Below are 25,985 nucleotides of genomic sequence, written 5' to 3'. Positions count from 1 at the left end.
AGGTCTAGTACCCCATACTCCAGCACACACACACCCCTCCCCCTCCACAGGACAACCCACTCCTCTTTTTCAAGTCTACAAAACACATGTAAACTAGATGGGCATACTCACAATCACCCTCTAATACGTGTGTGAGGGTAAAGAGCTGGTCCACCATCCCACAACCAGGACTGAACCCACCTTGCTCCTTCTGAATCCAAAGCTCAACTGTTAGTCTAAATCTCCTCTGTAGTACCCTGGCACAGGCTTTCCAGGGAGGCTGAGAAGTTTCAATTTCAATATATTTTCATTAAAATAGCGCCAAATCACAACAAAGTTGCCTCAAGGCGCTTCATACAAGTAAGGTCTAACCTTACCAACCCCTAGAGCAAGCACACAGGCGACAGTGGTAAGGAAGAACTCCCTCTGATGATTTGAGGAAGAAACCTCAAGCAGACCAGACTCAAAGGGGTGACCCTCTGCTTGGGCCATGCTACCTACACAATTTACAAAACAATTCACAAAACGAATATACAGGAAATGTTGCCGGTGCACAAGACAGGATGGTTACAGAAACAGATACCACACCCATGTCTGGATGGAGCTGCACCTCAAACAGAGAGGAAAAAAAAAAAAAACAGAATCAGGCATCAGAAAGACAACAAATACAGTATAATTTGTCAGCATTAAGCAACAAGAAAAACAGAAGAAATACTAAATGTGATTCCTCTCATTTTCTTCTGGATTACATGACCATAAAATGAAAGTCTTTCATTTAATTGTGAATCTGTATGTTCTGTCAATGTGAAAATAAATACTATAGTCAGCCCAGGTGATGATAATAATAATAACTAAGAATGATTGTGTGTGGAGTATCGTATCAGTTCATTTCTTCAGACCCTCTATTTCAAATTTAAGTAGGTCTTGAATCTTTAAGTGTTCCAGAGGTGTTAATCTGTAGCCAACTTCCTTTTGATTTCTTCTTCAGAAAAGAGTAACTGTACACAATGTCACTGTTACAGATGAGCCAGAAGAAGCCTGTGTGGACCAGAGTGAACCTTCAGCAGCACCCACAGCAAAGCAGCCCTGCCAGTGCTGCTGCCAGACCTACTCAGAGATCCTCATCTTCTTGGAGAAACGTTCAGAGGCTGAGCAGCGGCTGCGAGAGGAGGAGCTTGCACTGCGCCGGGAGGAACTAGAGATTCAGAGGAGTGTGATATTTATTGACCATGATACATTGTATCTAGCTATTAAAAAAATAACATATAGTGAGACGTGGTGGCATCAAAAGTAGAACCATGGTACATGGTCTTGTTTTTTCCAGTTATTTGACTTGCTTTTTATTAATAATTCTATGAAACAGATTTTGTCAAATATAACAGTAGAATGCTTTTGAAAGTGTATATATTGTACCTTTTTGCCACGGCGCAGCCTGCGGTCTGTGGGCGCAGCCAGTGGGATAGATGTCACTCAGTCATACAACATTTCATTTGTGAGCAAGATAACCTCAGTTGTACTCTCTCAATTGTCACCAACTTGGTATATGCAGTACACATAGTGACCCAAAGAAGTCTATTGGTTTTGGGGTCAAAAGTTCAAAGGTCAGGGTCACTGGGGCATACTTTGTAAAAAAAAAATTGTGTGAGCTCAGTGATGTCTTAATTACCTTATTGTCCTCAAACTTGGAATGTGTGTCAGGCATGGTGACCCCAGGAAACCCATCAGTTTTGGGGTCAGAAGGTCAAAGGTCAAGGTCATTTGCTCAGGGTGCCATGGGTTAGTGCAAGCTATGTGCTTGTGCTCAGAACAGATGCTCAAAAGTGTGAAATTGATGCATCACTTCCACTGTCTGCTCAAGACAGGTTTCCTTATCTTCCCTTCTCTTGCTCAAGAACATCTGGACAGGAATGAAACCACCAACGCTTCAGATAATGGACAACTGGGTCTGCTATCTCAACCATCCTCATCGTGGAGTTATGAAAAAACAAAATAAAAGAAACCAAGAGTTTGGCATTGACAATTTTACTAAAAAGGTTGGTCAGATAGTCAAATTGTCAGGTTGGTGGTTTGACTGCTTGCTATATGTGTCCAGATGTTTTTCAGCAAATGGAAGAAGTACACTGAAAATCCTGGCATAAGTTCACAGATAAATATGACACTGCTTTGAGGATCTGTTCTGCAATGATAAAGCACATTATTATCACTTTACCGGGGCGTTGCTAGGCCGGTATCATAGATTTACGTTGACGGTATCCGGCTATACCTGCCCACTGTGTGTAAACAAATGACGTCATAGCGCACGCAGCCCAAGAACTGTCCGCAGACGGGAAAAAAAACAAACTGTCCGTAGAGGAAAAGATGAAAAGGCGAGAAGTGTGTTTTGGTCCCGATATGGATATTCCAGATGATTTTCTCATGGATAGTACGACAATGAACAGCAGCTAAAGCAGACAGCTTGATGAGGGAGAGCAGCGTGCACCAGACAGCGCGAGACATGACAAAAGTGAGCCAACTTTTTATGTACGCGTTACGTCTTGTGTATCTCAGTAAAAAGTGATAATAATGCAAATAACATGCTGTTGTCGTGCGGTACGCATTTTTCTGAGTCCCTCCGTCCATCCCATCACCCGCAATGACAGCTATTCGCCTGAGTTAGACGAGGGCGAATAGCTGTCATTGCGGGCGACTGGGCATGGACGTCGGGCCTCTTGAAAATGCATACCGCCCTCCAAAAGCATTTTATTGTATTAATATCACTCTGTTCAAATTCATCAGAACAGTGGACTAAAATTCACTAATATGGGGTTAAGAAAACCGGATGTGCCAACTATTTGGGTGACCAGACCAAAAGCACATGTGTCCCCTTACTTTCAGGTCTGTTGACCTCAAAGCTCTGCATTCCATGCTCCCTCAACTGGAGTGGAAGTGGCCAGGGTCTGGGCACCACCGTCCAGTGGACAACCACTCAACACTGCACTGGTTGCCATCTTCCATTGACAGGAACCTTGGTGCTCTCTGGTTTGTTTCTTCTTTTCCAGGGATGAGGATCTAAACAGCTTTCCCCATCTACTAATGGAAGGCAGCAACAGTTACTCATATGAAGTGCACAAACATGATCTTGTCTGATGTTAGACTCCTTAAAGGATTTTGCGGTTTCCCCCATTAGCCCCCCATTAGTTGCGGAATCCACATTAGCCACGTTGTTAGGAAAACCTTTTCAATCTAGATCACACTTTGTTTCATGCATTTCACAAAATGCCACTATGAAAATACAGTGGAAAATACAGCGGTTTGACATCTACCTCTACTGGAACAGTAGCAGAAATATTGATTGGAAAAAAAAGTAAATTATTTTTTCTCCCTTTTGAAAATGCTTGTCTCAAATTTAAAGGAGACTGTTAGGATGTTACTTTCTTTAAATTGTCGTGGGTTGAATAAAAACAGTTTAATTTTTTAAATTATTTTTTTTGCAGGCAAGATTGCACTGGAGAGGGAACGTCTGGGAGCGGAGAGGAAAGAGAGGGAGCAGAGATTTGAGCTTGAGAGCCAGGAGAGGCAGGTCATCTTGGATTTGTTAAAAGAGAAAGTGCTGAAAGGCTGATGGAGAGACACAGCACCAATTGCAACTCAGAGTTATCTTCAGAAAAGTCTCAACATGAAATCACAGCAGAATACACAGTGGGCCCCTAAAAACAATAAATATATTAAAGGTAATAAAGGACCTGAGTCCCACCTGCAGGCACAGAGCTCACTGGAGAAGAATTACAGTGAAATGCTTTATTACCAGAAGGAATGTTGAACAGATGAAGATAATCTGTTCAGCTACGACGGAGTGAAGCACTCGTGAGAAGAAATGTCAGGATGCCAGATAAATGCCAGAAGAATTGGCAAAGACAGAGTGAAAACTGACGGACTTAGAAACTGAGGAATGATGTGACAGCATGAAGCAGGTATGTGACTGGACTGAAATGCAGGTGTGGAAGAAAAACTGTGACAAGGCAGTGTGCAGGCCAACCACCAAGAAAGAGAAACCTAACCACTGCACACAAGGGAAACCAGACAGAAAGCTAAATAAATGAAGCATAGAAGGAGAAACCAAAACACTACCGCGCACAAGGCAAAACAATAAGACCAGTGTTATGTGTCGGACGCAGCTCGGAGAACCGACCAGCGTTTGAAGGACCCAGTATGAAATAAGCAGAGCACGGTACAAAGGCTAACTGAATTTAATACATAACAGTGATAATAACAAAAAGGTGCGGCCTGGCGTGGTGCGCTCCCAGCAGCGCTAACGGTCCGGAGCCAGAAGCTGTTTCAGACCCAAGGACCCCGCCGACACCCCCCAGGTGGCCGCAACAACTGAGTCTGTGAAAGAAGGAACCATTATGTGAGTCCACACTCTACACACAGAACACTTAAAGGTGTACAAACAGCAAACACTTCCTGGCTTGATTACTGATCAGCTTCTCAACCTGCAGGCATGGAACATCCAGTTCACAAAACTCCACTGCAGTGGAAGCTGATACATGACTAACAAACAGCTCAATACAATAAGGTGTGAGGGACACCACATTTACTGACTGTATAACTGTTAGTCACAAAATCTAACGTACCTCAGGAAGTGTGCTGACGAGCGTGAGACCTCACCCCCTCCTCTTTCACAGACTGTGCATCAAACCTGGACGTTCTCAGCATCCGCTGTTGATGAGATGGCTCCCGAGACGACAATCTCACCCGTCTGGTCACAAGGTCGAGTCTCTGGCAAATACACACTGTGCACTCCAGTCTTAAATGCCAACATGTTCCAATCCATCCAGATGCACCACAGCTGTGAGTCCTGACGAGTCGCAGGTGATCAGGGTGAGGTCCTGACAGCCTCAGCAACACAGCCACTCAGTCCCAAACGCAAGCCACCTGGGAGGAAAACCAAAAAACAGAAACAAACCGGCAGCCAGGCCCCCCCAGCCATATAACAACCAGTGCCATAAAAACAGCTGGAAAAGTGAAACTCAAGAAAAGTCTAAAGTGTGATAGAGAAGAAAGAGTGCACTCAACAAAATACACACAAACACACACATACACAAACAGGCATCCAGGGCCGTTAAAAAAGTACAGAGAAGCCTCATCTCAGCTATTTGTGCCACATGATAAAGCAAAATCTTTATCTGATAAATCTTCTCTTTATGTAGTTCCAGTTATGCCATCTTACCTATTATGTAACACAGAAACAGGTTTTGGTGAGGTGTGTGAGTTGTTGAGGTTGACCCAAGCAGGAAACACTCACCAGCAGGAGCTTCGTCATCTGCTGCCTTTGAAACAAAAGGGGTTGAGTGTGACTGCTTTGTGTTTCCATGTGTGACATCATCAGCATTACCTGTCTGACTTCTGCTGACAAGACAAAATTCTTGATCAGCATTTAATTGTAGTGAAGTCACAAACAGCTCAAGGTTTGGAATCATGTACTATAGCATTTATCATATACATTTTTTATTCAGCCACTTCATTGTCTTGTCAGCATTTTTCTTAAATTCACACAAACACACACCCTTAAGTATGTGCTGTTCTTTAAGTGATACGTTATTCACAAATTCAAATATTGAAAATCACACACACACACAAATTTTATTTTGGTACTGTTTCATAACCTTTGAAAAAACAAAATTTGCTGTTTTTGTCAGCAGATTTACCAAAGTTTATAAAACATCCAATTCAAGACAAACATGCTTGATCTCTGGAGCCCGACCGATATAGATTTTTGGGGGCCGATATGATACAGATAAAAGAATAAAAAACTTACAGTACAGATATAGTATATCTCCCAATATCCATCCATTTTCAGTTCCCGCTTACTGCAATTAAGGGTCACAGGGGCATTGGAGCCTATCCCAGCAGTCATAGGGCATGAGGCAGGGCCCACAAAAAATGTCTGATTCCTAACATTTTGATATGAAACCCTTCACTGTAAAACTCAATGAATTAGTTGAACTCAAACCATTTGAGGAAACCAATTGCCTTAAACCATTTGAGTTTGCCAACTTAAATAAAATAATTTTCAAAAATGTAATTGTTAAAGTTTTAGTAACTTAGCAATTTATAGTTAATTAAACTTATGTACGAGGGCTGTCCGTAAAGTATAGGTCCTTTTTATTTTTTTCTAAAACTATATGGATTTCATTCATATGTTTTTACGTCAGACATGCTTGAACCCTCGTGCGCATGCGTGAGTTTTTCCACGCCTGTCGGTGACGTCATTCGCCTGTGAGCACTCCTTGTGGGAGGAGTCGTCCAGCCCCTCGTCGGAATTCCTTTGAGAAGTTGCTGAGAGACTGGCGCTTTGTTTGATCAAAATTTTTTCTAAACCTGTGAGACACATCGAAGTGGACATGGTTCGAAAAATTAAGCTGGTCTTCAGTGAAAATTTTAACAGCTGATGAGAGATTTTGAGGTGATTCGGTCGCTTTAAGGACTTTTCACGGTGCGAGACGTCGCGCAGCGCTCTCAGGCGGCGTCATCAGCCTGTTTCAAGCTTAAAACCTCCACATTTCAGGCTTTATTGATCCAGGACGTGAGAACAGAGAAGTTTCAGAAGAAGTTGGTTTCAGCATTTTATCCGGATATTCCACTGTTAAAGGAGATTTTTTTAATGAAAGACGTGCAGGCGGATTGCAGCGTCGGCTCGCAGCCGCCGCGACGCTCCGCCACAGGAAAAACACCTCTGTTGGAAGCCTTGAGGACAAGTTGGAACATCTCCAGCTGATAAACAATTTCTCATATACTCACTCCACTGAAAGCCATCAAAAGCCGCCTGGATTTTACAAATGGTTATCAACACGGAGGTGTTTTTCCTGTGCCGCCGCGCCGCGTTGGCTGCGTCCCGACGCGCGGACCCGTCCGCACGTCTTTCATTAAAAAAATCTCCTTTAACAGTGGAATATCCGGATAAAATGCTGAAACCGACTTCTTCTGAAACTTCTCTGTTCTCTCACGACGTCCTGGATCAATAGAGCCTGAAATGTGGAGGTTTTAAGCTTGAAACAGGCTGACGATGGCGCCTGAGAGCGCAGCGCGACGTCTCGCACCGTGAAAAGTCCTTAAAGCGACCGAATCACCTCAAAATCTCTCATCAGCTGTTAAAATTTTCACTGAAGACCAGCTTAATTTTTCGAACCATGTCCACTTCGATGTGTCTCACAGGTTTAGAAAAAATTTTGATCAAACAAAGCGCCAGTCTCTCAGCAATTTCTCAGACAAAGGAATTCCGACGAGGGGCTGGACAACTCCTCCCACAAGGAGTGCTCACAGGCGAATGACGTCACCGACAGGCATGGAAAAACTCACGCATGCGCACGAGGGTTCAAGCATGTTTGACGTAAAAACATATGAATGAAATCCATATAGTTTTTGAAAAAAATAAAAAGGACCTATACTTTACGGACAGCCCTCGTAAATCTAGTTTATGTTTTTCAATAAAAAAGTGACAAATTCATTTCTGCCTAAAAATTTGCATTACATTTTGGATTCGATTTTTTGATGCATTCTTTGGTTTACTTGTTGACTCTGCGTTGTGTTGTTATGACTCTGCCCATTGACTCCCCGCAGGATGTGAAGTCACGATCTCTGGCATGTAAGTCGGACTCTCTAACCAGAAGGCTAAAACCCAGGGCTCTGGCCTTATGACCAGAGAATTCTTTTGAGCTGTTGGGAGTGAGGTTTACTAACTACATATGCACAACGACACCTGCTGGCCTCTGTTACATAAACTCATTTAAAATGAGTGAATGGAATGCACTGGAAATACATCACCAACACTTAAATGCCCCAAAACTTTAAATGGACTCAAAGGAACTGAGTTGTTATGACAGTTCATTTTTGAGTTAGTTTAATTAATGGAAATGAGTGACTATAACTTTTTTCAAAGGTTGAGTTACATTAACTTAATTATTGTATTAAAATGGAGTGTTCGGTTTAACAGTGTTATGAGAAAGAAATGTAAAGGTTGATGTTCTATAGTTTAAACATGAACTTTATCATATAACCAGCGTACCTCAGGCTGCGTTCACTGGATCACTGAGTATTTGTATAAGTTAGACTTCCCGTCCATTTTGGACATGCCTAGCTAACAGCATAGTGACCATGCAATCCACTCTGATTGAAAGTGAATGGCAGCTCGCTGCTTAGCCTCTGTCTTTGTAGTAATGTGACCAAAGGGTGATGTGGTTCCCAGCCATGCTTGACAGCTTTGCAAAGAATGCCATCAGCATGCTCTCTGCTGGACAAACTATGTATTGACGTGAGACCATTTCCAACAGAGAGTGTTTTTCTGCATTGTTAATGTGGTAAAATAAAAGTTTTCATATCAGCAAAAATAACACAGATACTGATGGTGAAAGCCTCACGTTGGATCATTATCTTCCAACTGATACAGTAGTGTTCAGAATAATAGTAGTGCTATGTGACTAAAAAGATTAATCCAGGTTTTGAGTATATTTCTTATTGTTACATGGGAAACAAGGCACCAGTAGATTCAGTAGATTCTCTACAAATCTAACAAGACCAAGCATTCATGATATGCACACTCTTAAGGCTATGAAATTGAGCTATTAGTAAAAAAAAAAAAGTAGAAAAGGGGGTGTTCACAATAATAGTAGCATCTGCTGTTGACGCTACAAACTCAAAACTATTATGTTCAAACTGCTTTTTTTTTTAGCAATCCTGTGAATCACTAAACTAGTATTTAGTTGTATAACCACAGTTTTTCATGATTTCTTCACATCTGTGAGGCATTAATTTTGTTGGTTTGGAGCCAAGATTTTGCTCGGTTACTAGTGTGCTTGGGGTCATTGTCTTGTTGAAACACCCATTTCAAGGGCATGTCCTCTTCAGCATAAGGCAACATGACCTCTTCAAGTATTTTGACATATCCAAACTGATCCATGATACCTGGTATGCGATATATAGGCCCAACACCATAGTAGGAGAAACATGCCCATATCATGATGCTTGCACCACCATGCTTCACTGTCTTCACTGTGAACTGTGGCTTGAATTCAGAGTTTGGGGGTCGTCTCACAAGCTGTCTGCGGCCCTTGGACCAAAAAGAACAGTTTTACTCTCATCAGTCCACAAAATATTCCTCCATTTCTCTTTAGGCCTGTTGATGTGTTCTTTGGCAAATTGTAACCTCTTCTGCACGTCTTTTATTTAACAGAGGGCCTTTGTGGGGGATTCTTGCAAATAAATTAGCTTCACACAGGCGTCTTCTGTCACAGCAGTTACAGGTAACTCCAGACTGTCTTTGATCATCCTGGAGCTGATCAATGGCTGAGTCTTTGCCATTCTGGTTATTCTTCTATCCATTTTGATGGTTGTTTTCTGTTTTCTTCCACGCGTCTGTTTTTTTTTTGTCCATTTTAAAGCATTGGAGGTCATTGTAGATGAACAGCCTATAATTTTCTGAACAATGTCTTGAACGTCCCATTTTCCTCAGGCTTTCAAAGAGAAAAGCATGTTCAACAGGTGCTGGCTTCATCCTTAAATAGGGGACACCTGATTCACAGCTGTTTGTTCCACAAAATTGACAAACTCATTGACTGAATGCCACACTACTATTACGTATTGTGAACACCCCCTTTTCTACTTTTTTTTTACTAATAGCCCAATTTAATAGCCTTAAGAGTGTGCATATCATGAATGCTTGGTCTTGTTGGATTTGTGAGAATCTACTGAAAATACTGGTACCTTGTTTCCCATGTAACAATAAGAAATATACTCAAAACCTGGATTAATCTTTTTAGTCACATAGCACTACTATTATTCTGAACAGTACTGTATGTCTGTTGGGCTCTAATGATCTTGAGGAAACGGAGGTGCCTGGCCATGTTAACTGCAGTGAATAAAGGTAATCACACTGTCATATACCAATGAAAGTAGAATGTGTGTAGAATTTTGAGGTGGAAAAAAAAAAAGAATTCACTTCATTTTGGAATGACTGTAACATTGCAAAATGTGGAAAAAGTGAAGTGCTGTGAATACTTTCTGGATGCACGATACCTTTCATAGACATAATCAGACAGCAACACATCCAAAATGCAAAACAACGCCCATGTTTTTTTTTTTTTTTTTAGCTTAGGTCTAGTCTGTGTTTTTGTTAACTGGGTGTTGTCCTGGGAGAATTAAAGAGCTCCAGTTTGAGTGCTTGCGATGAATAATGTGCACTGTGCAGGCACTAAAAGTAAACTGGTTAACTGTGATACCCAGGCAACATTTTAAGGCCTTTTTTTGTGTCATTACTAATTATATATCTCTAATAGTGAAATCTGCTTTGCATATCTGCTTTATTCTTTTTGCTTTGGCACAGATGCACAGTGTAAAGGTGGGAAGAGTTGCCCAAGGATAGGAGTTTCAATCAAATTAGGCAGCGTACAGTAATTATTCACATCTCGTGGGTCAGATGTGAGACCTGTTGCTTTGGCATAAATAGCTTGGAAAGCCCCCCCCCCCCCCCCCCCCCGACCTCTTCTCTTTGACAAAAGCAAGAAGAGAAGCAATTCTTTTCTTGCAATAGAGAACATCCATGACCCTCTGCTGGACGATAACGATAAATCTCAGCCTCCGAGAAGATTCATTCATATGTGTACAACATGAACACAAACTCAAAATCCTCCAGTTTCATTACAAAACCTTTGGCACAATCCAGTGTGTCATCATCCATTGTCTTATCTGCAGTGATGTTATAAAAAGCCTGTAGGAGGCCGTCAAAGTTGTTTGCCACAGTGCTCATGATCCGTGATGTAAAACTCCATTGAGTAGGAGCGACCAGATTAAGTCTGTGCATAACAATGCACAAACATTGCACTGGGTGGCAATCGCCTTCACTTTGGTCTGTAGACCATTGAGAGCTGAAGCCATGACAGCAGCCCCACCGTATGTCTCTGCCACAAGTTTATCCCTAAAATTGTAGCCCTGCAGGTTTAATTTCAATTCAGTTCAACTGAATACATTTATATAGCGCCAAATCACAGCAAAGCTGCATCAAGGTGCTTCACACAAGTAAGGTCTGGTGACACGTAAAGAAAAACTCCCTCTGATGGATGATATTGAGGAAGAAACCTCAAGCAGACCAGACTCCAAGGGGTGACCCACTGCTTAGGCCATTCCAACAGGTACAAGGTTTTCACAAAGATTTACAGAACTGAAGAAACTGAAAACAAGAACTTAAAACATTTCTTTTCGTACTTCAAAAACAGCCTGAGCATCTTGCCTGTCAGAAACATTAAAAAAAGCAATTAAGCACTCCTGAATTTTGCCTGCACTATCAACATGGAGCACAATGACAGAAAGTTGGGCATGACAAGCAGTATCAGTTGTTTCATCCACCTGCCATCCAAAAAAGGAGCAGCCTGGATTTAATCTCTGATTTCATCAGAAACAGTGGCTGCAAGAGCAGAGATCAAGTCATGTTGGATAGAAAGAGACATACCAGAAAACACAGCTGATGACTGGAATTGTTTGTCCAGGACAGAGTCATATTTAGATGAGTCTGTGAACTCCCTGTAATTGCCCTTGCTGGATGATTCACTGCTCTCATCGTGTCCTCCAAAGGATAGAATCCTGCCAGCCAAGCAAGGAAGTCACATCACTAAGGCGGTTCAGGAAGACCCTGTTTAGTTTCACTGTTTCATGATGTTTTGCCACTTGAATGCGAGCACCTTCATTAATTTCATGTTCATCTCTGACCCTGCTCAGGCAACTTAACCTTGCACATGCACTCACATGTTCATTGCTCTTTCCATACCTTTTATATGTCCGTTCAAAGTTAGACAGATCTCCAAAACCCAATTCTGACCAGACAAGAGATCCCTGAGATGGTTACATCAAGAGGCGTGGCCAACATTGCATTTTCTTTGTCACAGCACTTCCAGTCAGCCAGCTAACTTTGTCATACCAGGAGAGCTGAAAAGACCTGTTACGTTTCCTCACTTTTTGCACCAAATCAATCTTAGGTGTTGATCTGCCCTGCTGTTTAATTCTGTTTCTGGGAAAACTATCAAATGGCTTTGCCAAAATCAGGTTAACAATATTTGCATTGTCTGCCATCATGTGTGCACCTGCGACCTGGCTAGTTCACTCCGACCTAACCAACAATATGAACGATTGAATGAACTAACGAAACGATATTAAACTCGAACAAGGAAATGTTGAAATTATGTTAAGCTGAAACAAGGAAATACTATGAATGTGTTTGAAGCAAATACCAAGAAACAGGTTGCAGTTTGTCCTTCGACTTTACTTGCAAAATCCGCCATGGGACTGGGTTCCCAATGATCACGTGACAGTGTATATCTCAAAAACGGGATTCATTCACCCCCAGAGACGCTGAGCGTCCAGGGGTGTGACAAAATCATGGTAATCGAGGCAGTGTCAACATATGTAAGGCAGGGAACACAGTGTAACTGCAAGTGGTGGCATATTTACATGCAAAGCAGGTTTAACGTAGAGCAGGACTGTAACCACAGGTGATAATGACTTGGTGAATTATGTGTGAACAATACATTGCGTGTTGTGCGTGCTCCACAGTGTGCAGACATGCGGGGTGCATTAAAGACATTTCAATGTGTATTTGTTCTTGTGTTTAATATGCTTTAATTCCATGCTTTCTATCATGTAGAGTCACTGTATGACCGTTTTGAATGTTGCTGATGGTTTACCTGCTTTGGACAAATCAAAGCAGGTAAACCATCAGCACCATTCAAAACTGAAGTCACAGTTTGTCCTTATTCAGTAAAGGTACGTCATGTTAGTCTTTGACATTTATTTCCATTTATATGGGATGTGTATTTTATATGTAGTCTATTCGGGGTTTTCATGTATCCCATAATTCCTTGCGCGCCAGAGAGTCGCTGCAGTCAAAACAACATAGAGAATCCACATGATGACAATTGTAAATGAATATTATACTACAAAAATGTCATTTTTTATACTTTTCATCACATTAATAAGAGACTACATGCATGATACACTGAAAACTTGCTAAAACAATTATAACAAAAAATCCGTGTCTGCTACGTTTAATCTGCGTGGAATTTAATAAGCGCAAACCGAATTTCAGACGTATTATATATATTAGTCTGGAACAAAGGACAAACAGTGTTGTAAAGAACAATAATCAAGACGTTAAAGAGCAAACTTCACTTTCCCCCAGAACGACATCATCAAGGAAGCGATTGTAGCTCACAGCAGCTCCTATTGAAAATAACGAAGAGACAGCCTGTGATTCTCACGTTTACATAAAACAAACGCAATAACAACGTCTATAAACCCAGAGAGTATATTCACAAAAGTTTTAGGCACAATATAAAAATAGTTTGATTTTGCAATGTTAATTGTGTTGTCCGTGTGCAGCGGTTAAAGTGAAGCGTGATCAGAGCATCTCAATGCAGTTCTCAATGTTGCTGAGATCTCCGCAGCATGGTGACCTCTCCGAAGTTTTGCGGGATTTGAAACCTGAAAAGCCTCAATGGGAAATCTAAAGTCATAATTTGTCTGTCTATCTCATGTTTATCTTATATTTATCTATATTTATGTGTCTTGTGGCAGCACAGTGGATTAGTGGTTAGCACTGTTGTCTCATGGGTTTGTTTCCCACCGGTGGCCTTTGTGTGGAGTTTGCGCGTTCTCCCTGTGTTTGTGTGGGTTTCCTCTAGGTGCTCCTGTTTCCTCCCACATTTTAAAGCCATGAAGGTTATGTGAATTGGAAACTTTATAATTGGCCATTCTCAATTGCAAAAGAGGTCTCGATCGCATTGGGGCTAACCTGGTTACATAAAGGTTAAACTACATTAAAAATCTAAAACGATTGAAATGAATGATCACGGGTGTTTAAATAATGACAGTGGGAAGTGGAATAACTATTGGTTTCTGTTTGTGGTGACTGCTGCTGGCTGAGATAGGGGATGAGATTAAATAGATCTTGGATTTTAGCCTGGTCTGGAGCATGCGAGCTTCACTATCCCGCTTTTGTGCTCCACGTCACTGATCTCTACGTTCGCCGTTGTTTGACAACAAGCAATGATGACGTAAGCGCTGTCAGCCACTCACCGCCCGATGTTCAGTTTAAGAACTCGCTCGGTACCGCCCCTTCACAGCCTGCGCGTGTGAGGGCAGGGCGCTGCGCGTGAAGATGATGCCTGTGATTGGTCCTCTGTAACGTCAGTCTTCTTCCTCTGTTCGTTGACCGTGGGGTAGCGTGGCGTGTTTTGTTTTAAATGTTTCTCTCTCTCTCCCGCATTGCTGCATCTCCACAGTTCGTTGCCGCATTTGAAGACCGCAGTAGGGTTTTGCCTCTGTGGCATCGCCGACACTGTTAGTGTGACTTTGTAAATCGTTTTGTCAGAGCCGCAGCTCGGCTTTGAATATTTTTGATTAAATTGTTATTTTTATTTTCGGGAGCGCTGCACGTGTACTTAGTTTATACCGCTTCAGCGACATTCACAGCGTTTGTATTTATTTCCTCGAACTTTTTAAAGATGTATGTGCATCTTGTGCACAGAAGTCTTTGAAATTTTGCGGCAAATATTTTTGTTTCCACTACAACATGCCCATTCGGCGCTTTGGAGCTCACAGGTCTCTCGTCTCTCAAATTCCAAAGCTGTCGTACGGTTACGGCAAAATGAATGTTTCAAGACCTGGATATCGTGTTTTTTCTGCCAACTCCACCGCCGCCTGCACAGAACTGGCCAAAAAGATTACTGAGTAAGTCAGCCTTCAAACTTATCAGCCCTCAGCCGAATGGCTGTTGGTTTAAATCCACTTTGGGTGTGACTCAGGTGAACTGATCCTGATCCTGTTAAACCATCTCCAGCTAAGAGCACGTTTAAAGAAACGTCAAATCATATTTTTTATTTTGGGATACATTTAATGCTGAAACTTTTATTCAGTTTTTATGGTTATGTAGTCTGTATTAATGGCCCCCTTGCTTGTCTATGTGTCTATTACTATTCTGTCTTGTTTTATTTTTTATCTGTATGAGGACCACTTTGGGGGAAAAAAGTTTACATGAGATATATATATATATATATATATATATATATATATATATATATATCATGAAGAATTAAGGCAGTTCTGTAAGCAAAAGGGGGTCCAACTTGGTTCTAACAAGGTGTATCGAATGAAGAGGCTGGTGAGTGTATGTGCCAAGGTACACCTATAATTTTTCCTTTACCTGAAATCAATCAATCACATCCATACTATATTTGTTACTTTGTTTCATATACCTTGACAAAGTATCTAATGTGTGTTTAATGTTTATTTACTGTACTATGTAATTTCAGAAACACAAGTGTATTTGTAACTTTTGCATCACCCTTATATATATATATATATATATATATTACTTACTGTGCACATGTTTTAAGCACATTTGATGCACCATAAAAGCATTACAAATGATGATCGCCTGATAAATATTCATAAATATGTGAAATGTATGATGAATTCCAACTTTAATGATAATTGATATGAAAACTGGGTTCTATTTACATGTGATTTTTTTTTTTTTTTTTTTTTTTGGTATATAGTCACACCAGAATAGGAGGAATTTTATATTAGGCCGTGGCTATTCGCACGGCGGCTGTGTCCATAACTCCCATTTGGCTATTCGCACGGCAAGACTCTGGTGGCAAAACTTGGAACTACTTGTATAAACAAACATAGTGCATTCAAGATGTCTTAACTCCTTTAATATTTTTCGATTTTGTTGATTTTTTTTTTATTATTATTATTCAGCCGTGTCCATAACTCTCATTTCAGTATTCGCACGGCAAGACTCTGGTGGCAAAAGGCCAACCCTATTCGAATGGTGGCCGTGTCCATAACTCTCATTTAATGCAGTATGTTTGTTTATACAAGTAGCTCCAAGTTTTACCACGTCTTGCCGTGCAAATAGCCAAATGAGAGTTATGGACACGGCGGCTGTGCAAATCGCCACTTCCTTTATATTATGTCTTTTTATGTCTCAAGAACAGGCAAAGCTGTGTGTAAGATTTTCTTCCATGTTATTTTTGTCACTTTATATCCTTTATATGTTGGGATTTTTTATTTATTTATTGTAAAATAAATGCTTTTTATGATGAATGCTTTGGATGCAGTGTTCACCATTATTTATAGAATTTGTGGTTCTGATTTACTGGCAAATTAACCAACTGTAATCACATAATCAACGAACTGTTGAAAAGATTAATAAGTTAGAAAACCAGTTGTTCATTGCAGCCCTAAATCACAGTGGGGGAGTGACAGTGAGTGAGTATAGAGAGGACAGCTCATTTTCATTTAAAGGGACAAATACAGAAGCAGGTTGTTTCTCAGACACCTGAAATTTGTTTTTATTTTTATTTATTTTGTTTTGTACGATGTGTGACCGTGGTGACTGTGGGTTATTTTAGGACATAGTATGACCCCGTTAAATGTATTTATTGTTACTGTCATACTTTTCATGGGCATCATCAGACATGAATGCTCCCAAAAATGCAACACAACGCCCTGCATTTTTGTTGACTGGGTGTTGTCGTGTGAGAATTAAAGAGCTTGACAGTTTGATTGCTTGCAGTAAATAATGTGCGCTGTGTCAGCATTAGAAGTGAACAGTTTAACTTTCACCCAGGCAACATTTAGGGTCTTATTTTGTCACTAATATTTATACTTCCCTAATAGTAAAATCTGCTTTGCATGTCTGCTTCATTATTCTTTCGCACAGATGAACAGTGCAAAGGTGAGAGCGGTTTCCCAAGGATAGGAGTTTCACTCAAATGAGGCAGTGTTTATTTGACTTGATTTGATTTTGTTGGGTAGTTTGGTGTATATTCTGTCTCAGGTTTTGGGCTGAAACCTCAAATGTCAGGTTTCTTGTGCAAAGTTAAATTATACAAATCTTTTTGTTTTCTTGATATAAAGTTTCAGACCCAACAGGTAATCACAAATCAGCTACAGTTTCAGTTAATTCAGTTTAACTCAGTATTAGAACTTACCTATCCCATCAGCTTGCACATTGACAACAGCGGTAAGGGAAAAAACTCTCTTTGTGTTTTTTGATTATAGAAAGAAATGTAAAGCAGACCAGACTCAGTGGGGCGACCACCTGTTATTGTCATTGTAACAAGGCAAGACAAAAAGCACAAGATTGACAGAACATGCAATGACAGAACTGTTGCAGCTAACAACCATATAATCCAGTGTTTCCAGTGGTGGGTGGTGAATACACAGCAGGTGCAGATCTCAGTCCCACAGACAGTAGGGGTGCAGCAGTACACCATCCTCACAATTTCGTACAAACCACAATTTAAAGGTCATAGGATGGGTCAAGTCACGATAAGTTCCTGTCAGGTTTCCTGATGCAACTATTGATGAGGGATGAGAAAATACATGTATTTTGTATTGAACCATACTGTATCAACTAGGGCTGAAATGATTAGTCCAGTAACTCAAATAATATCAAATAATTCGACTGCAAAAAATGTTCGAGGCAAATTCTGTGCCCCGAAGCTTCATTTAATGTTGTAGTACATATGCCAGGCCTGTGTGTGGCGCTGTAACGTCCCCAGAAAAAAACCCCAGAAAACTAGAGCATGTGCACAGGCTGTGTAAGCGCTAATCCTTTTAGCACAAAACTATCGCTTTCCAATGTGGCACACAGAGTAAATAAATCCTTTTAAGCCTGGTTCACGAGGCAGGATTTTAAAATTGTCAGTTGGTTTCCAAAACCTGAGGGACCACACACGTGGAGTTAAAAAAAAAATCATGAATCTAACAGTGTTGGTTGTCCAGTGTGTTGTGTGCAACCACACGGTAAGGACAACAACACCACACACAAACAGATTTCACACATGAATATTCCCAGGTCAGACAGGAAATCTCGCAAAATCTCAAGATTAAACGTGACTTCATAGTAAAAAAACAGACACTTTTTGGACTATTTAAAACAGAGGGGAAAAAAAAGATACAAAAAGAAAACGAAAAGGCGTTCTTTAAAAGGAGTGGAGACAGCATGACCCCCGGACTTCTGGTAAGCCATAACAGCTGTTTTGATTTTAGATTTCGCCCCGTGCGTCCATTACCTCGCTTTCTGATTGGCTGCACGTCACATTCAGCAGGCTGCGTGCTCGTTTGTGGTTGGGGGACACAACACGCTGCGATATCGGGCCAAGACAATCCAACATGTTGAATATCCCCGATTTGCGATCGGAGCGCTCTTGACGTCCTTCCGAGCAGATCAGAGTGTTCTTAACAAACCACACACAGCAGGAATATTTCCTAAGATTATCTTTAGCGTCATAATGATTGTCGGGGCGTCCTTAGGATTGTCGGAAGGGGAAGATCGGGTCTGATATCGGCCTAATCATCTTACCGTGTGAACCAGGCTTTAGGAAAAAGACGGTCCACGCTGATCATCTGAAATAGCTTACTGCGCATTGAAAGCGAAGCAGTGTGTTTGTTTAAAAAAAAAAACACTGTTTTGTCCGCTGCCTGCTTGCCGCTCTACGTAGGGAGTGGCTATTCGCCCGGTGGTGGCTGCTGTCTCTCTCTACCCGGTGTGAGGGGCTCAAAGGACTCCCCTCACACTGGGCGAGTCACACCTCCGTCCCCGGCAACACTGACAAACAGTTTCTGAAAGATCCTCTAAGCAAAAGTCCACTCTTTCTTCTGTGCTTTGCTCAGACTCGCACTGAGTGTTTTGTTTTTTAATTTTTGCTTTTTTTGGGCAACACACAGCACTTCACAAACACAGAAACTTAAATAAAATAATAATTTTAATAAAAAAGTGACTGCGAGGCTTGCATGTTAAACCTCCAGATGAAATGCATCTGCTGAATCGCAGAGAAAGAGAGATAAAAAGTAAATTACATCAGGGACCAGTCCACCAACCTTTAAAAACAAAACAAAAACAATTTAGAAATTGTTAAATTGTACAAGTTGGGGGAAAACAAAAAAACAGAAAGCCACATCCCATTACCGTTTCAGCAAAATGTCAAGACTTTGGGCTGAGCTCCTGACACCAGGAAAGTTCCAAAACTTGTAAAGATATGAAAAATAATTACCCAGGAAAACAGAAAGGGATACACTAAATTTGACAACAATAGGAAGAGTCCTGGACTGTTGATGTTGTTTAAAAATGCAAAAGTACTACTCGATTAATCACCAGAATAATTGATAGAATATTCAGTTACTAAAATAATCCATAGCTGCAGCCCTAGTTTCAGCTATACGCATGTGACAGTTTGGTGCACAGAACTGCACGCAGAATACATGGCACAACTCTGCACAGTATGATGGATGTGGCCAACCTCTCAGTCTTCTGTCTGTGTGTCTGAGGCAAAAAGACGAAACAGGGAACCATCCAGTTGAATTGAGTGACTGGATTATTCCAATCAGAAACCTTGGAAGCATTAATCTCTCCAGGCTCCTCTCCTGTGGAACCAGCTCCCAATTCAGATCAGGGAGACAGACACCCTCTCTACTTTTAAGATTAGGCTTAAAACTTTCCTTTTTGCTAAAGCTTATAGTTAGGGCTGGATCAGGTGACCCTGACCCATCCCTTAGTTATGCTGCTATAGACTTAGACTGCTGGGGGGTTCCCGTGATGCACTGAGTGTTTCTTTCTGTTTTTGCTCTGTATGCACCACTCTGCATTTAATCATTAGTGATTGATCTCTGCTCCCCTCCACAGCATGTCTTTTTCCTGGTTCTCTCCCTCAGCCCCAACCAGTCCCAGCAGAAGACTGCCCCTCCCTGAGCCTGGTTCTGCTGGAGGTTTCTTCCTGTTAAAAGGGAGTTTTTCCTTCCCACTGTTGCCAAGTGCTTGCTCACAGGGGGTCATTTTGACCGTTGGGGTTTTTCCGTAATTATTGTATGGCCTTGTCTTACAATATAAAGCGCCTTGGGGCAACTGTTTGTTGTGGTTTGGCGCTATATAAATAAAATTGATTTGATTTGATTAATGGAATTGGTTAATTTACCCTTTTCTTCCAAAATATGAACCTAAAAGTGGGCAACACGGTGGCTTAGTGGTTAGCACTGTTGCCTCACAGTGAGAAGGTCATGGGTTCAATTCCCGTGGCCTTTCTGTGTGGAGTTTGCATGTTCTCCCTGTGTTTGCGTGGGTTTCCTCCGGGTGCTCCGGTTTCCTCCCACATCCAAAGACATGCGGGTTAGGTGACTTGGAATCTTTAGAATTGTCCTTAGGTGTGTGGGTGTGTCTGTGTTTGTTTGTCTGTTTGTGGCCCTGTGACAGACTGGCGTCCTGTCCTGGGTGTACCCCGCCTTGCGCCCTATGACTGCTGGGATAGGCTCCAGCCCCCCGTGACCCTTAATTGGACTAAGATGAATGAATGAACCTAAAAGTGAAAATGTACAGATCCTGTAGTTGTGTTTAATCACTGTCCCCGGATAAAATCAGTGTGCATTCGAGTCTACACAGAAAACACCACCAATTTATAAGTTTGTGTTTTGTATGAATTAGTGTAAAATTTCACAGATGAGGTGGCCACTGAATAGCGACACTGTGTACCATGGTAAATGGACTGCATTTATATAGCGCTTTTCCATCGGCATCAGACGCTCAAAGCGCTTTACCATTATGCCTCACATTCACCCCGATGTCGGGGTGCTGCCATACAAGGCGCTTACTACACACCGGGAGCAATAGGGGATTAAAGGCCTTGCCCAAAGGCCCTTAGTGATTTTCCAGTCAGGTGGGGATTTGAACCCGTGATCTTCTGGAATCAAGCCCAACACCTTAACCACTATACCATCACCATCACATTTTATTGCATGAAATAAATACTTGATCACCAACCAACCAGTAAGAATTCTGGCTTGTTGGCCAATGACCATCTGGATGATCCAGAGGAGGCATGGGAGAAGGTGTTGTGGTCAGATGAGACCAAAATAGAGCTTTTTGGTATCAACTCCATTTGCCGTTTTTGGAGGATGAGAATAACCCCAAGAACACCATCCCAACTATGAAGCATGGGGGTGGAAACATCATTTATGGGGGTGCTTTTCTGCAAAGGGGACAGGACGATTGCACCATATTGAAGGGAGGATAGATGGGGTCATGTATCACAAGATTTTTGCAAACAACCTCCTTCCCTCAGTAAGAGCATTGAAGATAGGTCATGGCTGGGTGTTGCAGCATGACAATGACCCCAAACACACAGCCAGGGCAACTAAGGAGGGGCTCTGTAAGAACTATTTCAAGGTCCTGGAGAGGCCTGGCCAGTCTCCAGACCTGAACTCAATAGAAAATCTTTGGGGGGAGCTGAAACTCAAAATCTGAAAGATCTGGAGATCTGTATGGAGGTGTGGACCAAAATCCCTGCTGCAGTGTGCAAACATGGTCAAGAACTACAGGAACGTCTGACCTCTGTAATTACAAACAGAGGTTTCTGTACCAAATATTACGATCTGTTTTCTATTGTATCAAATACTTATTTCATGCTAGGGCTGCAGCTATCGATTATTTTTGTAATCGAATATTCTATCAATTATTCTGGCGATTAAATCGAGTAATCGGATAAAAAGTACTTTTGTGTTTTTAAACAACATCAATAGTCCAGGGCTCTCCCTAAGCAATGGCACAATGTCCCTGTGCCAAAGTCTTGACAATTTGCTGAAATGGCGATGGGATGTGGCTTTCTGTTTTGTTTTTTCCCCAACTTGTAAAATGTAACCATTTTGAGGGTTTTTTTTAAATTAGCCTCGCAGTTACTGTTTTTTTTTTTTTTTAAGTTACTGTGTTTGTGAAGCATTGTGTGTTGCCCAGAAAAAGTGAAACACTTAGTGTGAGTCTGAACAGCAGCCGGCTTCGACTGTGGGTACCCGGGTCAATAATCACTCACCATGTCTAGTAGACCGTGTGTTTTTTAATAATAGGCAAACCCCAAATGGGTGTGGCTTGGAAACCAACACAGTGCTTGTGCAAAAGCACTGTGTTGCACACCTTGCAGTAGCTGTGTGGTTAAACTGTTGCCCAATGAGTCATTTAGGATTTAAATGGGATGTGCTTTGATTTGAATTGTAGAAAAACAGGCCAAGCCAGAGAGTTGCATGTGAGAAATATTCATGGAGCTGTATATGAGAACTAGAGAGCGCACTCCCAATGCTGCACACTAAACAAAAACGTCCCTTCATGGACAGCGACATGATGTCTTCTAACCGGGCAAAATATTGATGAAGTACCCGGATATTAATGCATTTTCAATGGAGATTCGCGACTGAACACACTCAGAAAAATGCTCGCAAAATATGTGTTAAAATGCCATTTTGACCTGGATATCGAGCCAGCAAAATTAATTTACATTAAATTATGTCAGGAAAGTATTAAACCTACTCTGACACACACACATTCCCAAATATTAGTGTTGAAAGTTACACGGATCTGCGCTGTTCAAGCTGCTGAGCTGAGGCGTCCTGCTGCAGCAGCTGTGTTCAACGCAGCGCGGCTCCTAAAACCATTACTATATATATATATATATATATATATATATATATATATTTTTTTTTTTTTTTTACACAATTATCCTTTATTGACCAAGTTTCATTCATGAAGTCAGTGGTGTGGGTACACATCTCTGTGTGGGTGTGACTGTGAGTGGCACAGTGCGCAGGTCATTATAATCTCATTATTTTAAGGTGCAAATTAAAAAAAACCCCAGTCTTGTTGAACAATTTTAATCACTAACGACAAGTATTTTAACTAGACATTGGTCTAGCAGTGGGAAATATAAACTAGACTTAAGTGAAGAGTTAATGGTCAGTGTCATCGGGCAACACAAGTACGGCAGGAAACATACAGCTGTTTATCATCCAAATATCACGGACAAAGTGACAAGAAGAACCAAAACCACTTACTTATGGAGGGAAATATTGTCTCCCTTGTTCCTCCGTTTGTGGCTTTGCCAACATGCCAACAGCTTTCCGGCATATTCCACCAGCTTCTTGAACTTCTATGCACGCAAATCACTAACTTTCCCGGAATTAAAATGGCGATCACGCCTCCTTGCCGGCACACGGCTCAGTGCAGGTGCGCTCTCTAATTCTCATATATAACCTCTTTGGAAATATTAAACTATATCTGGAGCAGGGGTGGTGGCCAAGTGGTTAGTGCACTTGATTTCAGTGTAGAAGGTTCCCGGTTCAAACCCACCCCTGCCATTTCTCCATATAATGTGGAGTTGCATCAGGAAGGGCATCCGGCATAAAACCTGTGTCAAATCCACATCCACCTTGGCTCTGCTGTGGAGAACTTGAGTGAAAACAATAAGCAACCAAATGGACTTGCTAGTAACTGTAGTCTGTATTAATGAGAAAAAAAACAAAACTAAATAATCACTGTAAACACCACCCTCCTCTCTTGTTGGCCTAAAGGTGCCCTGGCATTTGCACGACTTTGATCTGCGCACTTGCATACACTCTGCTGTGCAGGAGAGTGAACTCAAACCATGCATGGCTTCGTGCAAGTGCGCAAAGAAAATTTTTGAAATGTTCAAAATCTCCATCACGCATTAATCACGTGAAATTCACGTGAACATTGCACAAACAATTCAAAAACACTGCGTATGAGTGAGAGTGATTGCGTCAGTGCACCGCATCACAGTGCAGCTCATCTGAACAATTATAAAGAGATGTTAAATCTATCATAAACATACTTTAACAGCTACTCATAAGAAGGAATGAACATTTAACTGTTTATTCAAGCTATTACAATATAAATATTACAAATAATTACCTTTTAGACAGCTCCAAATACGTTTTCCACCTCATGCAGCGCAAGTGAGAGCGAGAGAGAGAGAGAGAAGCGGCAGCTGAAACAGTCTTCTGTGATTCCGGAAGCGACTGGGGGTGTTTTTAACAGTCAACTCTGAGAGAAAATGATGAATCCGCTACAGAATAATTTTATATACACAGTGTCCAGCAGAACAAAGCGCAGCGTCCAGCTGAACAAGCACAGCATGCAGCTGGGAACACAGTGGATGGGATTGTCACGAAGTGCATGCAAGTGCGCGGATCAAAGTTGTGGACCAGTCTTGCAGATTTGTCACTCGGCCAAGCATGAGTTCATGAATTTAAATAATTTCCACATTACAGTGTAGAAATAATTTTAGTTTGTACAGTTTTAGTGTTTTGCAACACTGCAGAATGTTATTAGGGTGATTTCTTTAACATTTTTGGCCTAGGTAGAGATTTGCTGCATGCAAATGGGAAATAATAAGTAGGGATGGCACCATGCCACTTCGTCATATCCGATACGATGCCGATACCAGAACCTTCAGGATCTGCCAATACCAGTCAAGACAGTCTGAGAGTAAATGCTAAACATTTGCATGGATGCATTTTGCTAACCAGAACAGCTAACAAATCATCAACTCAAACCTCAAATATTTTATACAGCTAAAGGAAAACACTCATAGCCCACAACATGACTCAGATCTGCAATAGAAGACTTGCATTGGATTTATTTATTTATTTTTTTAATTTCCAATATTCACACTCATCACTCATCTTCAACTGCTTATCCAGACTGATATTGAAACAGAATAAAGGGATTGGTGCACCCCTAATAATAATGGCAAAAAGCGTTATTACCAAGAATGTTGACTCCTTAATGCACATGTGGAAACTTGTGTGCACATGCGTGCTGTGCTTGTATGAGAATGCAAGTTGTTGTTGTTGTTGTTGTTTTTTTTTTTTAATTCTTACAATGTAACTCGTTTTGTGTTTTTTTTTTTTTTTTTTTTTTTCATGGGTTAAATGGTTGATTTGTACCCTGAAATGATCACAGGTCACACCCATTTTGATTATGCTGTTCCTCGACCACTTGAATGTGCAGTCCAAGCTTGTGGCACAGTAACGCATACAGTTTAGGGTGAGGCCGCACAGAATGAGGCACGTCTTGCGTGACAGGATCCTTGATGAGTGTGTTGGCAGCGCTCTACTGTCACCCAGCCAAGTCTACAAACATTTGTGGAGTTCAATGAGCCACCAAGCACATTGTTTGATGCGGCCTGCTTTAACTTTTAAAGCTCTTCATGTAACTATCGGCCCAAAGCACATCTATTTTCATAAAGGTTGTGCACATTCAGTGTTTGTTGTGATGCAAAGTGACAACTGTGTGGATGTACTGGATACAAACAACCTGTCGGCTTGATCAAGACATTTTAGAATCTCGTTTAATTCAATTTTTTTTGTCATTTGTAGAATAGCTGTTTTATTATGACACTTAGCATAAAAATGCAAATTTTGAGGGTTACTGTTTTTGTTGATGACTGCTACATTATTTTACAAGAAGTAAATGAATTATAGTACTTTGAATAATTTGTTTGTGATCATTTGAAATGTTTTGTTAGTATTCAAGTCGTATTAAGAAAAATATTGATAATCATGTTTAAATTGTTGAACATTAGCTGAGGTCAAAGTGGGGATGTACAGCTTATGCTGTCTGAACCAAAATTGAGAAAAAGTATTTTCTTTACATCGATGAGAAAGAAAATTTATGAATTTGAGAAGTTGTGGCCAGTAAACAAGTCAAATTTTCACCTGACAGACTGTAGTGAGTTTACAGTTTGTTGGTCACCCCCCCACCCCCACTGCACAAAAATCACACACCCCTCAATCACACACAAAAATCAAATTGCTTCTTCCCATCTGTAACCGATGTATCTGCAAAGTTTGATTAAAATGAGATATGAGATTACTTGCTAACATTCAAACATATATATGGCACTCATAAGTGTTTTATATATATATATATATGTTTGAATGTTAGCAGCATCGCCTCTGGTGGTGTTGCTCACCCGCCCATACTTATAAAGTTGCTCCTGTGTTTTGACACCTTTTTGTTTTCTGATATTTTTTTTTTTTTTCTCCCTCAGACGTTTGGGTGTGGAGTTGGGTAAGTCTGTGGTTTACCAAGACTCCAACAGAGGTAAGGCTGACAAATGTTCACATCACGC

At 41.1% G+C, this 25,985-nt stretch overlaps 2 protein-coding genes and 1 long non-coding RNA gene across 4 annotated transcripts in view; 2 read left to right on the top strand and 1 right to left on the bottom strand.

The window, feature by feature from the left end:
• The window catches only part of si:dkey-45d16.4, a 29,489-nt gene extending 25,444 nt beyond the window's left edge, over positions 1 to 4,045 (top strand). The window contains exons 6-7 of the mRNA XM_034189079.1: positions 1,002 to 1,190; positions 3,453 to 4,045. Of these exons, the coding sequence (XP_034044970.1) occupies positions 1,002 to 1,190; positions 3,453 to 3,580 (317 nt within the window). The 3' untranslated portion in view covers positions 3,581 to 4,045. The remainder of the gene's footprint in view (positions 1 to 1,001; positions 1,191 to 3,452) is intronic.
• Positions 4,046 to 14,495: 10,450 nt separating this feature from the next.
• Positions 14,496 to 25,984, bottom strand: LOC117526079. The gene is made up of 3 exons (XR_004565210.1): positions 25,907 to 25,984; positions 24,294 to 24,299; positions 14,496 to 14,726 (listed from the first exon to the last, which is right to left on the bottom strand). It is a non-coding gene; the product is annotated as an uncharacterized LOC117526079 (long non-coding RNA).
• LOC117526077 (phosphoribosyl pyrophosphate synthase-associated protein 1-like) overlaps positions 14,541 to 25,985 on the top strand; it is a 42,816-nt gene continuing 31,371 nt past the window's right edge. For both annotated transcript variants that reach the window (XM_034188090.1, XM_034188089.1), the window contains exons 1-2: positions 14,541 to 14,730; positions 25,905 to 25,957. In XM_034188090.1, coding sequence (XP_034043981.1) covers positions 14,573 to 14,730; positions 25,905 to 25,957 — 211 coding nt within the window. In that variant the 5' untranslated portion in view covers positions 14,541 to 14,572. The remainder of the gene's footprint in view (positions 14,731 to 25,904; positions 25,958 to 25,985) is intronic.

The sequence above is a fragment of the Thalassophryne amazonica genome, chromosome 15, assembly GCF_902500255.1.
Source record: "Thalassophryne amazonica chromosome 15, fThaAma1.1, whole genome shotgun sequence".
Lineage (NCBI taxonomy): Eukaryota > Metazoa > Chordata > Actinopteri > Batrachoidiformes > Batrachoididae > Thalassophryne > Thalassophryne amazonica.
Note: the sequence above shows the minus strand (reverse complement) of the source record. Positions and strands in the feature narration are given on the sequence as shown.